The sequence below is a fragment of the Meles meles genome, chromosome 6, assembly GCF_922984935.1.
Source record: "Meles meles chromosome 6, mMelMel3.1 paternal haplotype, whole genome shotgun sequence".
Taxonomy (NCBI): domain Eukaryota; kingdom Metazoa; phylum Chordata; class Mammalia; order Carnivora; family Mustelidae; genus Meles; species Meles meles.
This window is the reverse complement of record NC_060071.1, coordinates 141880981-141902168: the sequence shown is the minus strand read 5'-3', so window position 1 is coordinate 141902168 and position 21188 is coordinate 141880981. Positions and strand designations below refer to the sequence as shown.

At 51.2% G+C, this 21188-nt stretch overlaps 1 protein-coding gene and 1 non-coding gene across 2 annotated transcripts; one reads left to right on the top strand and one right to left on the bottom strand.

Annotated features, from left to right (window-relative positions):
- Positions 1-477: 477 nt before the first annotated feature.
- Positions 478-584, bottom strand: LOC123945361. Its single transcript, XR_006819198.1, has one exon. It is a non-coding gene; the product is annotated as a U6 spliceosomal RNA (small nuclear RNA).
- An 18794-nt stretch (positions 585-19378) lies between these two features.
- Positions 19379-20917, top strand: GSC (goosecoid homeobox). The gene is made up of 3 exons (XM_046010343.1): positions 19379-19733; positions 20160-20419; positions 20762-20917. The coding sequence occupies exons 1-3, from the start codon at positions 19379-19381 to the stop codon at positions 20915-20917; spliced, it is 771 nt and encodes a 256-aa protein (XP_045866299.1).
- Positions 20918-21188: the final 271 nt, after the last annotated feature.

The following is a 21188-nucleotide window of genomic DNA, read 5'->3' as shown; positions in this document are numbered from 1 at the left end:
AACAGTACACAGCAAAACCTTAGTTTACATAATTTTCCCACATAGTGTTATTATTTTCATGAACCATTTATAAGTTGTAGATATTATGACCTTTTACTCTTGACTGTCTCAGTATATATTTCTTTCTTTTTTTTTTTAAAGACCTAGTACCTTTATTTATTTATTTATCTATTTACTTAGAGGAGGGGGGAGAGAGAGAGGACAGGGGGAGGGGCAAAGGAAGAAGGAGAGAGAATTTTGAGCAGGCTTCACACTCAGCGGTTGAGCCCAACACCGGACTCGATCCCAGGACCCTGAGATCATGACCTGAACTGAAATCAAGAGTTAAGACACCTAACCGACTGAGCCACCCAGGCACCCCTCAGTATGTATTTCTCTCTTTTTTTTATTGATTCATGTTATTGCACGATTCATTTTACTGTGGTAGTCTAGAACCAGACCTGCAATATCTCCAAAGTATGGCTGTAAAGAAATTCTAAAAATACGGAAAGCTTCATGAATTTGCGTATCATCTGGGCCCAGGGCCCAGGCTCATCTTCTCTGTATCATTCTGAGGTTAGTGTATGTGCTGCTGAAGCGAGCATCCAGTATACATATCTTAAGAACATGTCTGTTCTCTTAGAGTTAAAATCATGAAATTCAGGAAAGTTAACGTGTTGACAATACTTATCTCTCATAGGCATTCCATATTCAGATTTCCGCAATACCGTTTTACAGAGTAACTTTCCCCTGACCCAGAATGCAAAGCGGTATTTCATGCAGTATTTACTTGTCCCGTGTCTGGGGTCTCGTTGGTCTGGAACAATTAATTCCTCAACCTTCCTTCAGCTCTCACGATATTGGCATTTTTGAAGATTGTGGGAGAGCTGTTTTCTAGAGTCCTCCCCTACCTGGATATGTCTGACTGATTCCTCATTATTAGATTCAAGTTGAAAATACTGTACGAATATGCAGCGTAAATGAAGCTGTATCCTGCCCCAGGCGGCTGGTAGTGTCTGGTGGTCCCATCCTGCTATGGGTAGGTCCCATCCTGCAATCACTGATTGAGGTGGTGTGTCTTAGATCTTCTCCCTTTTATTTTATTTATGTTTTATTTTTTAAAAGATTTTATTTATTTGAGAGAAAGAGAGAGCACAAGCAGGGGGAGTGGCAGGCAGAGGGCTAGGGAGAAGCAGGCTCCCCGATGAGTAGGGAGCCTGACACGGGTCTGGATCCCAGGACCCTGAGATCACGACCCGAGCCGAAGGCACACAGCTCAACCGACTGATGCCCTAATCTTCTCCTTTTTAATTATTAAGAAATCTCTGGTTTCCTTTTGTAATTGATAAGTAATCCGTAGCATGAGGCTTTGAGTGTGTATAAGCATCATGTTTCCTAACAACTTCACCCAAAGGTTTTAGCATCCATTGGCGATTTTTGCCCAGAACCAATTTTTATTAGGAGAGCTGCAAATTCTCTTTAAAGATGGAAAAGAGAGACGGAGTGGGGGAACACAGGTGAAGGGTTGACTTAGCTTAAGATAAAGGCCTGGAAGACGTTACTCCATTGTATGCAGAATTTTGAATCTGCAAGGCTTGGTTTGGGAGGAAGGGACCAGATTAACCAAGATGTGGTCCCTGCCACCAGAGGGTCTCATGATCAGATGGGGGAGACAAAACAGATGGAGCACAGAGGACACACATGCATGCATACACACATGCACAAGCACGCATGCACACACGCACGTGCCTGTGAAAGGAGTGGCAGGAAAATGCCAAGTGAGAGCTTCAAGGGGAGCTCAGCAGCCTGGAGGGGCCTGCTGGAGGCTGAGGTTTGCCCAGCCCCCAGGCACCATGTAGGGCTCAGGACCTCCATCCCCAGTGTCATGGGCTGATGGGTCCCTCCCAAATTCATTTGTTGAAATCCTAACCGTCAATACCTCAGAACATGACCTATTTTGAGATAAAGTCTTTACAGAAAAAAATCAAAGCAAAATGAGGTCATTAGGGTAGGACTTAACCCAATATGACCTCGTTTCCTCATAAAAGGAAGAAATTTGGACCCAGACATACACACAGAAGGAAGATGATGTGAAGACATAGGGAGAACATCATCGACAATCCAAGGAACACCGGGGCTTCCAGAAGCCTGGAGAGATGCCTGGAACAGAGTCTCCCTCTCGGCCCTCAGAAGGGACCAACCCTGCCAACACTTTGAACTTGGATTTCCAGCCTCCAGACTCTGGGACAATACGTTTCTGTTGGTGAAGTCTTCCAGGGTGTGGCACTTTGTTACAGCAATGCTAGGAAGCTAATACACCCACCTTCAGCGTCATGACCCCTGTTCATGGGCTGCAAAATGTAGAGGCAGGAGCCCAGGCTGGGAGGCAGAGCCTTGGGGTCATGGCCTGGTTTTACCACTTTACAGCTGCTTAAGCTCAGGATTATCTGTTTCTTCCCAGTCTGTTTCCTCATTTGTCAATAGACGGGAGTGACACTGGGACAACTTGGAACAGTTGGGGGGGCGGGGCTTGCATTCCACCAGGGTCATCATGGCTGCCAATATTACCCGGGCTTGCTGACTGAGGGACTCCTTCATGGGAATCCCCTCACCTGAGTTCCACTCCCCTTGTGTATGGCTGCATTTTGACTCCCTTTCACACTCAAGGCCAGATCACAGTGGGCAGAACTAGAGAACACAAGCCAGTTTCCCAAGACTTCCTGGGACTGCCTCAGTGAAGGATGAAGTTTGCTTATCAGTCTGAGATTGAATGTGACCCACGGTGCACCAGGCATGACAGGCCTCACCTGGGTCCCTGTCATGATCTAGACAGTGTCCCCAGAACCCAGGACATCACGGGACCCTTCCTGGTCTCCTCAGCCTGCTGTGGAAGTGATGACTCAATTTCTTAGTTCTGTAGTTGCTTCTCTCCCAGGCTATGGTTGCCTTCCACTGGCCACCATTGTAAGCACGGGCATGGGGTTAAGGAGAAAGGTGCAGAGGGTCTTGCCCAGGAGCCACCGTGCCTGAGTCTGAATCCGGACTTGGCCCTGAACTAGCTGTGTGACCTTGGGCAGTTTCCTTCTGGACTTCATTTGTCAGTGTGTTTTCTCTCTTGTACGTGTCATTAGGAGCCAGGATTTTGGTGTTAAGAGAGAAAGGCAGAGGAGATCTGAGTTCAAAAAAGTTAAATAGAGCCTGAGTTAGGATTAGAAGAATCAGTACAAACTCATGATATATTTTATCTTTTAAAAAATTATCAGTACGGGCGCCTGAGTGGCTCAGTTGTTAAGTGTCTGCCTTCAGCTTAGGTCATGTTCCTGGGGTCCTGGGATCAAGCTCTGCATTGGGCTCCCTGCTCGGCAGGAAGCCTGCTTCTCCTTCTCCCACCCCCCTCTCCCCACTTCTGTTCCCTCTCTTGGTGTCTCTCCCTCTATCAAATAAATAAATAAAATCTTTTTAAAAATTATCTGTATTTTTTAACTCTGTTAACTATTGAACCACAGGAAACACCCAGAAGCAGTATCTCTATAGTGTAAATGAGCACCCCCATAATCCAGACTATGGTCTCTAAATACCGTTTCTCTCTTAAAGAAGCCAGGAATGTTTGATTCCAGGTCTCGGGTAGGAAACAAATTAGATAATTCTGGAACATCCTGTTATATAAGAAAGCGGGGCAGCCTTGAAAGACTACTGAGGCATGTCAGCTTAGGACTTAGCCAGTTAAGCATCCAACTTTTGATTTCAGCTCAGGTCATGATCTCAGGGTTGTGAGATCGAGCCCCGTGTCAGGCTCTGCACTCAGCGGAGAGTCACCTTGAGACTCTCTCTCTCCCTCTGCTGTCCCCCACTCTGTGTGCACGCCCTCTCTCTCTCAAATAAATAAATAAATCCTCAAAGAAAATTGTCTTTAAAGATGTCTCAAGAGCATTATAAAAAATGACCTTGAATAAGCTCCTTAAACTCTCGTGCTTCAGTTTTACCTATACATTGCGGTAATACTACCGCCTACCTCTGAGGGCTATTATGGGGATAAATGAGACTAGAAACGCACAGCCACTGGCCAACGCCTCACTCATTGTAGGTGTTCAAGAAATGGCATCATGGTCCATATCAGAACACTGGGCATGGAGCTGGGGAGCCGGGCCGCATAGCGATGGGGGTATGAGGAAGACCAGCTCCTCCCCAGAGGATCTCCTAGGAGCAGGCTAGAAGAATATCAATCTAGTGAGCAGAAAATACCATGCAACACCTTTCATCACGATGGGAGCCAAGGGGTCAGGGGATGGGGGCACGGCTACCCCTCCAAGCTGAGTGGGGTCAGCCCAGGACAGCAGCTCTATGGTAACAACCATAGTCTATTGCTTCCGACTGAAGGGACCATCCAAAATCAGATGCATCATTATTTTATAAATGCTCTGCCCACTGATGCCATCAGATGTAAGTCGAACCCTAACATCAGACATGTTAAAGTGTGGCTAACAAGTGTATCTCAGAATTGGCAAAATACAGAAAATGCCAAGCACGTCATCTAAGCTAAGTCTGCAGCAATCCTGGGTGAGATGCATGGTCCAGAAGGTCCATTCAGACTCATCCTAGGGTTCATCTGGCTCCCGGGGGTGGCCCCGAACTCTGATTTCACTCCAGACCTACACCAGATCCCTGAGTCAAACCTCTAACCCTAACCCTACAAGTAGCACTATCCTTAGCTCCAACACCAACACCATTAGCAGCCGTAACTCTGCATCTGTTCTTTTGGGTATGTTGGTGGGTAGCCTCCCATTTTAAAGATGGGCAGAGTGAGGCTGGATCAGACTTTAGGTGATTTACCTACAACCTTATGGTTTCAAGTGGCAGAGGTGATTGGAGCCCAAAGCGGTTCAACTTTGAAGTCTGTGTAGTTTCCTGCACTCCAGGGAGCCCGAGGCCCAGACCCAGAGAAAGAAATGCAAAGAGCTCTCCAGGCTCTGGGATCCCCCCAGATGGAGATCAGACCAGACCCTGGGGAGCAAACAGCTGCTGGGTACAGGAAGGCGCTTCCTGCCACCAACAGAGCAGCAGCCTACACCGGGGAGGGCATTCCAGAAAGCCAAGTTACCCAACAGGGGGTGAGGGGACCCCCCGCAGGACCCTCCTCAGAGAGGTGCAGGGAAGGCCAGGGAGTGGGACCCTCGTTCCTAGGCATGAGTGGCCTTGCCCTGGTTGCCAGCATATTCTTCCACTTCTGGAAGCCACCTGGCAGCGCCTGATTTGAGCCCTGGGCAGCTGGCCCGGTGTCCATCCGTCTGCCCCCTGTGCCCTCCAGGCGCAGGTGGGTACCCCATAGTTGTCCCAGCCCATTTCTGGAGAGGAAGAGAGCTGAAGGGATCTGGCCACATCCCACACCTCCAGTCAGACCCAGTTCCTCTAAACACTCCGCATTGTCCCACCAGCTGCAAGGGGGAAGGGTAGGGCAGGGATTCTCGGATCAGCAGTCCCCTGGAGCGGTCTGTGTAGGGCTACCACACCCCTTTCTCAACTAGTCTCCACACAATGCAAAGCAGGACACCAGGTGACGGGTTCAAATCCTGATTTCACCTGCCCACCATATCTCTTTAATAACCTGACCTTAGCACCTGCTAAGCACCACGTCAAAGTCACGCGCGCACCTGTGCAGACAAACCCACTGAGCACCTCCATTCTGACGTGATGTGCGCTTTTGCCTAATGTAGCTATAGAGCAATTTCCAGTCTCTGTCACTCTCTCGTGTGCACAGGAAGGACAGTGAGAGCCAGGTGAATTGTCTTCCTCTGACAAGAGTCCAACTTCTGTGAATTAGGTCCCTGGGTCTCCACATAACATCACCCTCTGAGCCATCATCCCTGTGAAAGCTATTCCTAATTAGCTCCTTTATTCCTCATAATAACCTATGTGGATGGGATGACCACTAGCCCATTCTATGGATGCAAAAACTGAGGCTCAGGGAGGTTCAAAAACTCCCAAGCCAGCTAACACAGAAAGCCCCGGTTGAAAGCTCCCATTCTTGGCTTCTGCTCTTTGCCTCACCAGGAGCTGAATGCAGAGTACAGGCTTCAGGGAGATGTGGGTGTGTCTAATACTTCTGCTGCTTGCTTTCTTTCTTTTTAAGATTTTATTTATTTGACACAGAGAGATCACAAGTAGGCAGAGAGGCAGGCAGAGAGAGAGAGAGGGAAGCAGGCTCCCCGCTGAGCAGAGAACCTGACTCGGGACTCGATCCCAGGACCCGGAGATCATGACCCGAGCCAAAGTCAGCGGCTTAACCCACTGAGCCACCCAGGCGCCCATTTCTGCGGCTTTCTTATTATCTGTATGATCACTTAATCTTCCAGGACCCCATCTCCTCCTGGGCAAATGAGGATAATAATGCAAATTAAAAGGTCTTTAAAGTATATTAGAGATAAGGAAGTACTATCAAGATCTTCTTTATCTTTCCCCTTGAAGAAGATCCAGGTGAATTTTCCGGGTCACATTGAGTATCCATACACCGCCTTGAGTCTGAAAGGTGTTTAGGGTCTTGGAAAAATGCAGAATACCTCCTCAGGCTACCATTTAGTGACCAGCGTTGGTAGGGGGACAGGTATTTTGCTGCCCCTCCCGCCTGGGCCAGAATGCTGCCATTACTGAGCCCCTTCTGTGCACTCGTACTCATCTGTGCAACAACACCCCGAGAGCAGTCCTAACAAGTCATCTCCCTCGGATGGGTCCTGAGGCTCCGACACGCTGCCAGCTTGCTCTGGCCCCCTCGCGACCGGGCTAGGAGTTGGTGAAAGCAGGATTTGAGCTCAGGTCTGAGTATGATGCTTGTTCCAAAGTATCATGACATCACAGTTACATTCTCCGATTGCCAGATGAAGATCAGGCGGGTTCATGACAAAAAGCCTGAGCAGGATCTGTGGATACAGACCCATCAAAATCAAACTTGGCATCTCCACCTGAGTTACGAGTCTCTGGGACTCCGTGTAACTCAGACGTTTGTGCTCTGTTGTAACACACTGAGCTGTGACGATAATTTCCTGCCCTGTTCACTGCGCCTCCACAGCTAAGATCACCTGCTTTATTTCTCCTTGGCTATGGCAATCTCTTTGAGTCTAAGGGACTTACCATGAGGTCGGGGACTTTTTTGTGTTCGTCTTTCTTCCCCAGCACGTAGCCCAGTGGCCCGCACACAGAAAGCAATCAATAAACAGCTGTTCAAGGAGTGCACTGTGAACATGAACATGACCTCAAAAGATCAAAATATTAATTTCATGCTATAAAAAATTAATTCCTTTGTTATTATTTTAATTCCTTACAAACGATTTTCAGCTCCATCTTGCAAATATCCACTGAGTTGTCTACCATGGGCCAGGCACTGTTCAGTGCTGAGGGACAAAGATGATTATAATTTTCATGATGCTCCCTGGCCTCCCTTGTTTCTCGGGAATTAAGGGGTGCCTATGGTAAAGACTGGGGTCCCTGTGGCAGAGTGAGGAGAAGTGACTTACACACGATGGGCAAGTCTGGGGACTAGAATCCAGTCTTAAGACTTTAAAACTATAATGTGTCTCTATAGGACTCCCCTCCTGTTCACGCCCACAGCCATGGTCCAGGAACCCAGGGGAGCAAGTCATTAGCGAGGGGGACTCATTTCCAAGGACGCTGTTTGCCTGTGATGAGGTGTTAGTTGAGGAAATGAGGAGGGGGGGGTGTTGCTTATCCCCTTATTTGTTTGACCTTGGTGCTGTTTCCTTGGAACACTGCCTGCGCAGACGAGGAAAAGAGTTTCACATTCTGTAAATACTGGTTTTGGATTCATGTTTAGTTTTAATTTCACGAGTAAAACACGGACGCCGTGTCTTTGTACAAAAGCAAAATGTTAACAATAAGGCTCCAGTCCTCTTTAAGAATCTACTCCAATCCCAGGCCTTCCTACAAAGAGGTGACTGGTCCTGTTAACTCAGCGGTGGACCTTCCAGATCTTTCTCTTTTGTGTTTAGATTTATTTCTCACACACCATACAGCACTTACTATGTTCCGTGCATTGTTCTAACCGCTTCCCAAATATTCCCTCATATGAGCCCACAGTCAGTGTTGCTGGGTTTTGTATGCACGCAGACACACACACGCAGAGTCATAATATTAAGAGTTCTATAACTTGTCTTTATCATTCCACAAGACATCCTGGAGATCGTTCCGTATTAGATATAATATTATGGCTTTATTCTCCTCAATGGCCGCGTGGTTACTAGTACGCCTGCGCACTAGTTTATTTAATGAGGACGCTACCCGTGAACATTTAGGTTGCCCCTGACGAATTTCATCATCCTTCATGAACAGGCTTCTGCAGAGACCTGTGTGCAGTGCGCATGGAGGGGATCACTAGCGTGGATTTACTCAGGGGGTCTTAAATCTTAATCTCCAGTAGGTTAGTGTATGAATAATGTATCTCATGCCCATGGGGCAGGGTGGTGGGGGGAGGAGGAGGAAGAGGGGTAGGGCCCCAGGTTACTTGTGAACTCTGACTTAAAAACGGCCCCTTCCACGCCGGCCTCCTCGGGAGGCAGATACCTCCCCGGGAGGTGTGTGCACAGCTTTTCCAAGGACCACACCCTCCCAGCAAGCGGCCCCCCAGCCTCTCAGACTCCCCACAGTTGGAAGCCACCCTGATTTTTCCAAAGCAGAGCTGGAGATGCTGGTTGTTTGAAGCAGCAGAGGCCTAGGCTGCACAAGGACGGGTCTAGTGAAAGGAGCCCCAGGCTACCAGGAAGCCCAGCCAGGAACGACCACGGTGCGGTGCTTCGACCTGCCCTCTGAGACCAGGAGCAAAGTCCTTAGACTGCTCTGACCCTCCGTCTCTTCTTTGGGCAAGCCGAGTTATTCGTCCCTGCCCTGTGGCTCCCAGTTTCTTTAAGCTAGAATCCGAGGACGTGGTAGAGAATTGCAATTCCTGAGTGATGCCCCATTTTCTTTGGGAATTCCCCCAGGATAGGATTCAAAGCTTTTGTTTTGCAGCGAGCAAAATCCCAGGCCTCTGTCTACCGGGCTCCAGCTGGTTACGTTACTCTGTCCCTTGATGAACAGCTTCTATAAACTGTACACACGAGCTGGGGAACCTTAATGGTAACTATTCCTTCATGTGGGAAGGACTTTCCACTGTAACCATGGCTACCGCTGCTTGATGGGTGCACACGCTCGCTTACCCTGAGCATGGGATCCTACCGTCCCTACTTTACAGAGTCCAAGACCGAGACTCAGAGACGGGAAGGGGTTTGCTCCAGCTCACACAGCGTGCAAAGGTCAGAGCTAGAAGCCTGGACTTTCAGCCACCACACCACCCACAGGGGGAAGCCGCCCTTGGAACCAGACAGAGTTGACCTTTGCCAGAGTTCAACACGATTCTTTCATGAGATGAACCTAGAGCTTCACTGTGGGAGTTTCTCCTTGACTTGTTTTGTCGGTGTGGAGGGGCAGGCATTGGTAAGCATGGATTTCAGGGGCACCTGGGTGGCTCAGTGGGTTAAGCCTCTGCCTTCAGCTCAGGTCATGGTCTCAGGGTCCTGGGATGGAGCCCTGCATCGGGCTCTCTGCTCAGCAGGAAGCCTGCTTCTCCCTCTCTCTCTCTCTGCCTGCCTCTCTGCCTACTTGTGATCTCTGCCTATCAAATAATAAATAACAATCTCTTTTAAAAAGAAAAAAAAGCATGGATTTCAAAGAGGCCTCCCAAGGGTGGGGGGCCCCCACCAGCTGTAACTGTCACTGTGGGGGTCTCTAAGAGGCAGTGTTTTCAACCACCCAAGTGCAGAAGGAAAGCATCAGGGAGGGCGAGCTTCGTCCAGGCAGCTCTGCCCTCACATCTCCATGTAGCCTTGAACTAGATTCTGACACCTTCTGGCCCCCTAGGCTGTACCACTGGGAAGTGGGGATGTGTCCTCCCCGAACCCAGCCAGACTCCGATTCAGGTTGAACAGCAGCAGCTGTCTGAGCTGGGAGGGGATTTGCAGCTCATTTCCCAACTGCTTGCCCATTTCAGAGATGGGAAAAGGAAGGCTCCAGTGGAGATAATAACCCGGGCCAGTTGGGGTAGTCTTCATGCTTTCTTCACTCAAGACCCTCCCAGAGGACAACAGGACACTCCACCCAGACATGTCAGTCCTCTGGTTCAAAGGTGACAGTCAGCCTCCATGGGCACACAGGTGTGGCTAGAAGAGACACAAGGTTCCCTTGCACGCCCCTGCACTCCCCATGCACACGCTAGCCACACGATGACCCCAGCCAGCATCTGGGCGGACGGATGGACAGACCTTCTCCCTCACCCGCCCTTTTATCTGTTTCAGGAGAGCACCCGCTGGGGTTTATTAACACTCTCCTGCGAATGGTTTTAGCCTGGAATTTGAGGGGATGTAGAAGCAAGGAGGTGGTGTGGGGGGAGGGGTAAAAACGTATTCTCTCCTTAAACAACGGATTTGGCACACTCCCTGGGCCAAGGCCCATGGTCACCTGGTGGGACACGTGGAGCAAAATCAAGGCAGGTTCTGCCCATGGGCTCCCAGTCCCGACACCTCCAAATCTAGGAGGCCTCTCTCTGCAGCCCAGGAAGGCCCCAACAATTACCTCCAGGCCTTCAGTGTGGCCACGCAGAGCCAGGAGGGGCAGGCCACATAGGTGGGGAGAAGAGTGCCGGAGAAGGTACAGAGAACGAGCAGCCCAGAGCTGTATTTTCTAGAACAACTGAACGGGTGGTTTGTCCTAATTAGACATAGTCGTGGCTGGTCCTCAATACCAGTCTCCACTGCCTTCCGCCCCGGGATGCAGATGTTTGTTCCCATTTAGAACAGGAACCCATAAAAAGGCAATTTGTTCCTAGGCTGGGAGAGGAGGTCAGCCCCAACAGAGATCCAAGGAGCGAGATTTCACAGCGACTCCGGCTTTCCAAGCGAGAAATATTCAATAAAGAATTTCCCCAAAATATGGAGTGGCGTGCATTCGTCACACGTATTCTATATCCCCGGTTCCTTGCCAGCACACAGCTCTGAAAGCGGCCCACTGCACCGCTGCTCTCTTCCCCAAGGACGCGAGTAGTGCACAAGTTATTGCAAAAATTATTTCAAGTGAAACATTCACTCGATCACCTAGTTGAACTTGGAAAGCTACTTTCTGAGGGTTTGTTCGGGGACAGGGGGAGGGAGAACGGCCACAGCTTAAATCAGAAGGTGGACAGCATTATCAAAAACCTGTTCCCATCTTTTTTTTTTTTTTAAGATTTTATTTATTTATTTGACAGACAGAGATCACAAGCAGGCAGAGAGGCAGACAGGGGGTGGGGAGCAGGCTCCCCACCGAGCAGAGAGCCCGATGTGGGGCTCAATCCCAGGACCCCGAGATCATGACCCGAGCTCAAGGCAGAGAGGCTTAACCCACTGAGCCACCCAGGCGCCCCCCTCTGTTCCCATCTTAAAGTCAACTAGACATCCTTTAAGATCCAAATAATTCCAGAATCCTAGAGTTTCAGAGAAAGCATCGTCATTAGCTGGGCACTGAACGCATTTGTTGACGTCAGCATTTTGCTTGCAAATATTGTGCAGACCTATCAGGCAGAGCTGAAGACGACTCTATCTATAAACCTCTGAGAGGGGAATGAGAGGTTCTTCAGGGACCTGTTAAAAAAAACCTGCGAGATATCATGTAGACAAGAGGGGTTCTTTTCAGTTCAACTGTCCTACGTTTGGCTCACACACTCAATTCCCCAAGCTATCATTTCTACAAACAGACTACTTTTCCCCATTATCCATAAATTACAAACAACCCAATGACAGGGGAGATGGACTCTTGTGATTTTAAATCCAAGACCTTCTGCTCTGCAGAAAGAATTTTACTGCTAAGTGAAAGCAAATCCACCTTGAGACCCAGCGTCACTCATTTTTTGTCCCTGGCTGCAGGCAGATACTCAAAACAAGAAAATAAACACAAGCTCCAGAAAGGAGGGGACCAAGGAGCAGGTATTGGGGCTCACTGGCCCAGAAATGACCAAGTGTGCAAAATGAAGGCATAGGGGGCTAGGGGAGGGTGTGCGTGTGCACGCGCGTGTGTGAGAGAGAGAGAGAGAGAAAGAGAGTAGGGCAGTATATTCCCCAACTCCTGATCTCCGGACTATCAAAAGATAATAAAAGCCCCAACACAAATCAAACAAATGGAAAGTTGAGGTTTTTTCTGAAAACTCTCCTCCTTTTTCCCCCCAGGGGACAGAGACGTGATGGGAATTATCAGCCTCTTCTGCCGGTGGCAAAGCCAAGTTAAGGTTGAAGGACAGCATCAGACCCTCTGGATGGTGGGACTGAGCAGGCGACATGACCTGTGACCTCCGAAGGTGGCTTTCTTCCCCCCACTTCCTGTGACTTTGACTCCTTGGGCTTCAGAAGCCTTGATTTCTGTATATCACCAAAGGACAAGGGAGTCTGACTGCTTCTTTAAAAGGCAGACAGGAATGAATGGGCCCAAGTGAGGGCCCTTTCTGGAGATCAGAAAGCTATTCAAAACCACCACTGGCAGTGATGCTGGGGCAAGCCCGGGCCTCCCTTGGTGTGTGATTGCTTTGAAGGTCGACACACCTGGGAATAGGCTTGTTAATTTCCTCACTCTGTTGTTTAAAAAGAACCAACAATGCTCCCTGCTATACATTTCACATCCAGATCTTAAGAGGACGTGCTCCCCGATGCCCATTTTAGCAAGTCCTCCCTAAAATGAAACATGCTGGCGAAGTTTCTTCTGACACACATCGCCACTGAAACTGACCTTTCTGGACACTAACACCACCACCCAGGCACGACTATCTTTTCCTCTAATTTTCAGTTTTACTTTGTAATATTCTCTCCTTCCAAAACAAAACAAAACAAAACAAAAGACAAAAACCCCAAAGCTCTCAACCTCTCAAATTAGCTTTCAAGTATTAAGTGTTCCTCTTTTACCCCAAATACATCCCTCGCCCAGCTAATTTTGATCACAAACACATTTTTGGGGTAAGTTCCTAAAAGTTAAGCTGCTGAAAGCTACGGAAATATTTTATTAGCAAATCAATTGTTTTTCTAAGAACTCTGAAACGACAGCTAACAGGGAAAAAAATTACCCTTATTCATTTCAAAATGGACAGAAGAAGTTAGACAGGAATGTAGAACGCTCAGGAAAAACAAAAAAAAAAAGTCTGGTGCTTTCTTTATGCTCTGAAATATGTCCTCTCCTTTCCGGTTTGCTGACCACAGTATGATGGGTTGGAATGCGTAAGAAATGTAAATAAAACACCTCCTCCTGTCTTTCTGGGCCAGCCTTTTTTCTGCATCACGGCTGGGTCCCAAGACAGTCTCTCTTATATAAAGATCTGTTTGCTCCCGTAGCTCAACGTACAAAGAAACCTGTCTCTGTTGTTTCCCATCTCCCCATAGTTCCTCCAAAACTTCACAGAGGGGAGATGTCTCTCGGGAAAGTCTGTGTAGGGCAAGGCTGACAAGTAGGATAAACAGGGTAGGACCAGGGGGAACATAGGGGAAGGCGGTCTGGCCGCCAGGCCAGGGTGCCTACCAAGTCAAGGTATGGCCCTGTCTAGCACTGGGGTAACCTGGTCATTTCAGGGGCCAGGATCCTTGCTTTGTCTCCCTCCCTCAGCGGTGACCTGCCTTCCAATCCACATCCCAAGCTTGTTTACGGGAGACAGAGATATTAGCAACAAATGGGTTTATGTAGATTTATCTGTGTGTTTCAGAACCGCCCAGCAGCCCAGAGGGCTCTCCAAACTGTGCCCTCTGCCGTCTCTGCAATCCCCAGCTGTAGCCTCCCGCTGCGGAAGACCCCGTGCGTGACTCAGACCTGCCATTTGTGTCCAGTGATTCCGAGCCCAGGGTGATTCTCTTCCCAGACGGAGTGATTTTTGCATCTTAATGGGTTCTGGGACGCGGGAGCCATTTCGCTGGTAACGTCCTGAAGTGATACCTAGATTTTTAACACCTATATGTGTTCTGGACGGATTGGCTCTGCTCTGCGATAAGCATTTAATGATACGGCAGTCAGTCCTAGGCCTGCTTAAGTGTCCCCTCAGACGGGCTGGCTTAAAGAAAAATGACAGAAAATGTTCTTTAATAACTATGGTTTATCCATTTCTTTCAGATAGTAAGTGGCACGTTCTCACCTCATTTGTAGCTTTTAATCCCAAATGGACATTGCTTTTGAAATATCCTCATTCTTTCTTTCTTTCTTTCCTTTTTTTCCCCCCTCCCCGAGGCTGCCACTGGAAAGTTGAAATCTAGCAAGAATGTAATGGTAGGTGCCAGCTTTCAGAATTACAGGGTGACTGCCTGAGCTGATCCTTAAAAAGCAAGTGTCTTTTTTATACCGCATAAAAGGCTGAAATGTTTACATATCAAAAGGCTATAGGCCAATTTCTGTCAAAATTACACATGAAGTTAAGCAGTACAAGCAATTTATTTAAACACTAGTCATTGTAGAAAAATTCAAAACCATATGCTCTTTTAGCAGTTTTTCACAAATGCATTTGACCCATGACTTGGCTAGACATACAAGCTTCATAATTTACTCTAAATTTCAAATCCCCTTGACGTTTAAATAAAAGATCTTCATTAATGAGGTTTACATGAATGAAAACTTTAGAAGCTGCTATCGGTTAGCGAGGGGCTTCGGGAACCGTCTGTGCATTCGCTCTCATTTTCAAATGACTGACTCCGCTAATCATTTCAAGAGAAAAGTTCCACCGAGAACAAATTATCGTCATTTGCATTCTGTGATTTGCAAAAGCAACGCTGCAAGTCACTTTGAAACCAACTTTGGTAAACAGCTCGGCTGAGAGCTGGTTTCTGCAACCCTAGAAACCCGGGGCTATTTTTTTCTGATGCTTTGGGAAGACGTCATTCTTCGACACCCTCTTCTTCCTCCTCCCACCCTTCCCGCCCCCCCCCCCCCCCAGTTATGCCGAGTTTCCCTAACACCTTGATTATTTCGTCCTCAGGGGCTCAGAGCGCTTATTTGCAATGTTGCAAAACTTTGAGCAAAACTCAGCTAGTTAAGCGTCCCTACATAGCTCTTGAACGCGTGCGGGAAATCCAGCCCTTCCTTGTATACACTTGCCCCTTAGCACGCCGTGGGATCTGCACCTGGGGCTGCCCGCCACCCACCCGACCTCACTCGGAAACCCCCCCTGGGGCTACGGGAGGTGTCCTTCAAGGCGCAGGGCCGAGAACTGGGGCTTGAACACAATTTCGAGGCACTGGATTTTTTTTTTTTTTTAAGCCCGTCTACAGACAATAAAAAAGCCGATTTGCGCTATGAAGGCTTGGATGGGGGTCTCCACGCTGCGCACCGGCCACAGCCCGGTCTGCTCATTGTTCCTCATTCCTCTGACCCCTGCTAATTCACCCTTCCTTTGAAAAGGACAAGTCAGCTTTTTGCCCATGCCGCGAAAAATCCTTCTTAAGGGCATCCGATTATGAGCTGCGATCGGGTGAGAGGCAGAAAGAATTAAGAAAGTTCCCGAAACCTCAAGAAGTTAGGACCGCATGTGAATTTTTTTTTTAACAGCCGTGTGTGCATGCGTGTGCAGAAGGACAGTGGGCGACAGTTTCCACCAAGATGAGAATCTCTCGGGGTCCGAGGCAATATCCAGACGCACACTCCAAATTTGGGCACTCTGTTTTAAATCAGAGAGGCAATTTAATCTATGCTCTACGAGTCAATTTAGCGATGATTGTGGAGAAAAAAAGCGCCTTAACAGATACCCAACCGCACGCATACCTTACGCACTCGCAATCCGCTGATCTGTTCTTTAATATATTAAAAATGAGGGCTATTACTGGGGCGACTGATTCCTCAACGAACACATTTTCATAGACTTCTGGCATGGTGATTGCTTTGTGTGAAATCGTGTTTGGGTGATAATAAGGAAAATCAGCGGCATGTTTACTGCATGTCCGACCAAGGCGCTTGCTGGCCGCCTCCGGACGCTCCCGGTCCTCCCCCGCTGAGCCGAGCCTGCAGGCGGACAAACAATCGCTTAGGAACAGGAGGCGGGCAATTTGCGTGCGTTGCATTTGTTATTCCAATTGCGCCTGGCGACGCAAGGCGGATGATTGTTTGTTTAGTGCCTGGCGGACACTTGGAGGTTTCGGCCATGGAGGACACTCAGTGCGGGACACCGTAAGGCGCACCGCCTTTCCCGGGCTCCCACTTCCCCGCGGACACCGTGCAGCCAGCAGATTGAGGGGCTAGCAGGACGGGGAGCCCCCGCTGTGCAGGGGGTGAGCTCCCTGAGAAGGAGAATAGCCGAATCTCCAGAGTACAGCGGCGATTGGTTCCCTGTGTGGTCCCAGAAAGTCCCTTCCGCAAGAGGACAGAGCTTCAGGCTCCCTTTTCGTCATCTTGGACCCAGCCGATAGAGACCCTGCCCTCGGAGTGGGTGGGGATAGCAAGCTCCTTTGCCCCAGTGAAAAGAACTAGAAAAATGCCCCAGGTCTACCCTCAGACTCCCTGGGGAAGGGGCGACAATTACCCAGCCTCAATACAGTTGTAAGGGACCCAGTGATTGCTGGCGTTGGTTCCGTCGACTCAAACAAAACAAAACAAAAATACAAAAAACCCGAGACCTAGAGGAGGGATAATTTGCAAGGTGGCAACCAAGCGTCTAGAGCTCTGACGCTCAGACTCCTTGTACAGTGCTCTTCTTTCCAGGAATGGGAGGGTACCAAGAGCGCACTGCAGAAAAGCAAGGGGCGAAATCTAGGGGTTTGCTAAATCTGATTATTAAAAAGACCAGTGTACCAAGTGGAAGGAGGCATGACCCATGTGTGGTGAGGTCGCTTTATTTAAAAACTAGAAATTGCTCTTTTTAGAAACCTGGCTGAGGCGTCAGCGCCTTGCCAGTTTGAGCAACTTCACAGAAATGGACCGGGAATCTGCCTCGGTTTTCTGCGGGGCTTCTGCCTCCGCCCGGTTCAGGAGAGGTCTTAAAAGATCCACTAACGCTCCCGCTGCCCAGAGCACCCGGCCCCGAACACAAACGTGGCCAAGACTCACTACGGGAGTGGCAGCCTCTAGTCGTCTTCCATCAATTGCCCTGCAGAATCAAACCCGGGAAAGGTTGTCCAGGAATGTGTGCCCGGGGAACTGGTGATTTTTAAGTCTCGGGGCGGGGGGGGGGGGAGGGGGGCAGGGGGTGGGAGCCTCTATTCCTAGTTAGTAGCAAAGGGAAAGCGAGGTACTTCCTTCCCTAGACCTGACCTCTCTGAAGGGGAGGGTCACACTCCATCCCCTGGGAGTGGTTTCTATCCTTAATTAAAAAAAAAAAAAAATCTATTGCCACCCAAACTAAGACCCATCTCGGTCTGGCCCTAATCTCTCTCTACAACATCATCTTAGTCTGCTCAGCATTCAAAGAAGCAAGAAGCGAGTGGGCCTGAGGGTGCAGAGGTCCACGAGGGGAGGCCTAGGAGAAGCGCCGCCGCCTGGCTTCTCCCGGCCGCACTCGCGCATCGCGGGAGTTCTGCGCCCGGGCCGGACCTACCCTCCGCGCCACCGCTCCCCTGACCCGGGAACAGCAATTGACAAGTGCCCTTTCCCCTTTGCCCTACGGTCCGGGAGGAGGCAGCCCACAGACGTGGCCTTGCCGTAGCAACATCACACAACCCTGCGGGGATCCCTGTTAATTAGCCAGAGAGCAACAGGGAGAAATGGGCGTGAGTTAAAGGCGGCCCTCCTTCGGCAAGCCGGAGCTGCCCCCCAACCCGGCCCTCCGGCCGTTTCGCCGAGGCTCGTCCCTACCCCTATGCCTAGAATGGCTGGGGGTTCCTGCGCGAAGGGCCGAGAAAGGCCATCTCTGCAATACTGGGGTTTGCGCCCGGCCCACAATGACCTCGGGGGCTACTTTCGTTCCGCGCGCACCGTCGCCTACCTTCTTGAAGGGCGTTCTGTCGCCTGCGCACGGTCGTGGTCTGGGTGCGTCTCCAGCAGCTCCGGCGGACGGCCAGTGCCGCGGCCGTGTGCCGCGAGCAGAGCCCGCCTTCGGCCAGGCCGCTGGGGCTGGAGAGCGCAGCCCGGGCCTGTCGGGTAGAAAGACAGCTAGGGGGCCTGTCCCAGTCAGGGAGCCGGCGAGACGGATGGGGAAAATGCCACTCACGGTTGGGGAAGGGGGTGGGGAATCCCTAAAGCCCCATTTTCAGATTTTGGATTGAAAATAAAAATAGTATGCGGGAGAAGACACCCCATTTCCAAGAATAATTTTTTAAAAGCAAAAGAAAAAACAGAAAACCTACCGACACCCACGCAGGGAGCAGCTGGAAGCATCGCTGGGGCGTGCTACTCTTGGTGGCGAAGTTTAATGAGCGGCTGAATTCGGTCTCTGCTGGGTAGGGGCCTTCGGATTCCTAAAGTAATTTTCAGACCCAAAGTGCCTGCGGAAAAAATAGATACACATATTTTAAGAACCACAACGCACCTCTTTCGTCGATTTCGCTTTTACAAATTTTGGCCTTTGCAAAAACAAAAGGGTTGCGGGTGGGATTAACCAGTTCCACTCGGGTGAGAATCTCGAGATTAAAAAAAAAAAAAAAATAGAGGAGAAATTTGGCGGTGAGGGCTTGCGGGTCCGGAGGAAGAGCAAACTTTTTAATCTTGAAAAGCACGCAGCCCTCGTGCATTTTCTGAAACAAACCACGTTCCGAAATGGGGCAAAAAGTAGCCCCAAAGTAAAACTGGCCACAATGAATTGGAGTTTCTTGCAGAGGAAATCGCACCCAATAATAGGACCCAATCTGAGAAAAAGGGGTGGGGGCGGAGAGGTCGGGCGGCGGGAGTTGTTAACTGCGCCGCACAATGGAATTAATGAGATTAACCCGAGCAATTAGGAAGCCCGCCCAACTCGGCCTGCCCGCGGCGGGGCCGCTGAATGGGAAAGATTAGGTTAATTTCATTAATTTGCAATCCACAATCCCCTTTCTGGCCCCGCAACCCCCTCCCCTTGGCACCTCTCCCCCTCCCCCTTCCTTATAGCCCCCCCGCCCCGCAAGGAACAGAAAGGGCCAAATCTGGTTCTGTTTGTCATCTGCATATTACCAGGAACTAAATCCAGGATGACGTCGACTCAGTATAAAACCAACAAGAGGTTCAGCTGGTCTAAACTCCGTCCTACCCGCGGGTTCAGTTCGGCGAACGCTGCAGCGAGGGGAGGGCGGGAGGAGGGAGAGAGGACGCAGGGGGCGGGGAGGGGCGCGGGGCTGCGCGCTCACCCGCGCTCTCTTTCGTTTTGGTCCGCCGCTGGAGGAGCGTGGACCCCCGCCCCCCGCCCGCCGGCTTTGAGGCTTTTTCCCCGGCGCCTCCCCGCCGCCCCCCTGTCCCGGCGCGGGGCTCGGGGATGCCCGCCAGCATGTTCAGCATCGACAACATCCTGGCCGCCCGGCCGCGCTGCAAGGACTCGGTGCTGCCCGTGGCGCCCAGCGCCGCGGCTCCGGTCGTCTTCCCGGCCCTGCACGGGGACTCGCTCTACGGCGCCGGCGGCGGCGCCTCCTCGGACTATGGCGCCTTCTATCCGCGCCCCGTGGCCCCCGGCGGCGCAGGCCTCCCGGCCGCGGTCGGCGGCTCCCGACTCGGCTACAACAACTACTTCTACGGGCAGCTGCACGTGCAGGCGGCGCCCGTGGGCCCGGCCTGCTGCGGAGCCGTACCGCCGCTGGGTGCCCAGCAGTGCTCCTGCGTCCCGACGCCCCCAGGTAGGGTCGCGCTCCCGCCGGCAGCCTTGCCGCGGTCCTCGGTCCCTGGGGCATGGGTGGGCGGTGGCGCTGGCTCTTCATATGTCTGTACTACTATTTTTGCACTAACGATTTTCTCTCTCCTTTTTTGGCCGATCGGGCACGGGGGTTTGTACACTTGCTGCAAACTTGCGAGAGTTACAGGAAACTAACTTAACTGGCTGCGTGGGGGAGACGAGGCTTTTTGGGATTCCCTAACTGCTTTTGGGAGCGAGGGGGTGGACGCTCTAGCACGGTTCCCCCATTTCCCTGCGTTGTCGATTTCCGCGCGTCCCCAATTCCCAGCACCCCGTTGCAGAGGATTTTTTAGAGGGAGTGGGTCGCGGGGCAGGCCGGCTGGCGGTGTGCGCCGTGGCAAGGCCGACCGTGCGCCCTCCTCTGTCGCAGGCTACGAGGGCCCCGGCTCGGTGCTGGTGTCCCCGGTCCCGCACCAGATGCTGCCCTACATGAACGTGGGCACGCTGTCGCGCACCGAGCTGCAACTTCTCAACCAGCTGCACTGTCGGCGGAAGCGGCGCCACCGCACCATCTTCACCGACGAGCAGCTGGAAGCGCTGGAGAACCTCTTCCAGGAGACCAAGTACCCAGACGTGGGCACCCGCGAGCAGCTGGCCCGGAAGGTGCACCTCCGCGAGGAGAAAGTGGAGGTGGGCGCGCCGCCCGGCCCGGCGAGTTTGGGCCCCCGCCGGCTTAGCTCGGCTCTGCAGCCGGGCTCGGCTCCGGTCTCCCTGAACTTGACCGACATCCCGCGGCGGCCCGGAGGCTGCTGGAGGGCGCTTTAGGCCCAGGAAGTTGCACGGAAATGCGGAAGCGGGAGCGAGTCTCCCGTCTTTTTGTGGGCGTGCGAGCGGCATCCCCGGGTTCCGAGCCTATCGGCGTCACTCGCGGCTGCCTAGGGCCCCGAGGGGTGCCTGGGCCGCGGGGGGGGGGGGCGGTGCGGGGAGCGCGCCTTTGATCCTGATTGTTGTTTGTCCTTCGTTGCGCAACAGGTTTGGTTTAAAAACCGCCGTGCCAAATGGAGGCGGCAGAAGCGGTCCTCGTCGGAGGAGTCGGAAAACGCCGAGAAGTGGAACAAGACGTCGTCTAAGGCGTCGCCGGAGAAGAGGGAAGAGGAAGGTAAAAGCGATTTGGACTCGGACAGCTGACGGCTGCGGGCCGGCTGTGGCTCTTGCCTAACTCGAAGGACTTGCACAGACAGACGATGCTACTTTCTTGCACACGCGCTGCCTTGCGGGAGGGGGTCGAGAAAGAGGAATGAGGAGCTGTAAATAGTGTACAGAATTGGGAGGGCCGGCGGCTGGGGTCGGGGGTCGCGCCGGGGCTCGCAGCCCCGAAGTCCTAGACCACCAGCGCCTCACTCCCCGCCGTAGTATTTATAGTTAAGTTAATGGTGACAGTACAATAAAGTGATGGCGA

Coding starts and splice junctions, on each gene's coding strand:
- GSC (XM_046010343.1), top strand. CDS start 19,379: ATGCCCGCCAGCATGTTCAGCATCGACAACATCCTGGCCGCCCGGCCG. Junction 19,734..20,159: donor CTGCGTCCCGACGCCCCCAG/GTAGGGTCGCGC, acceptor CCTCTGTCGCAG/GCTACGAGGGCCCCGGCTCG. Junction 20,420..20,761: donor TCCGCGAGGAGAAAGTGGAG/GTGGGCGCGCCG, acceptor GTTGCGCAACAG/GTTTGGTTTAAAAACCGCCG.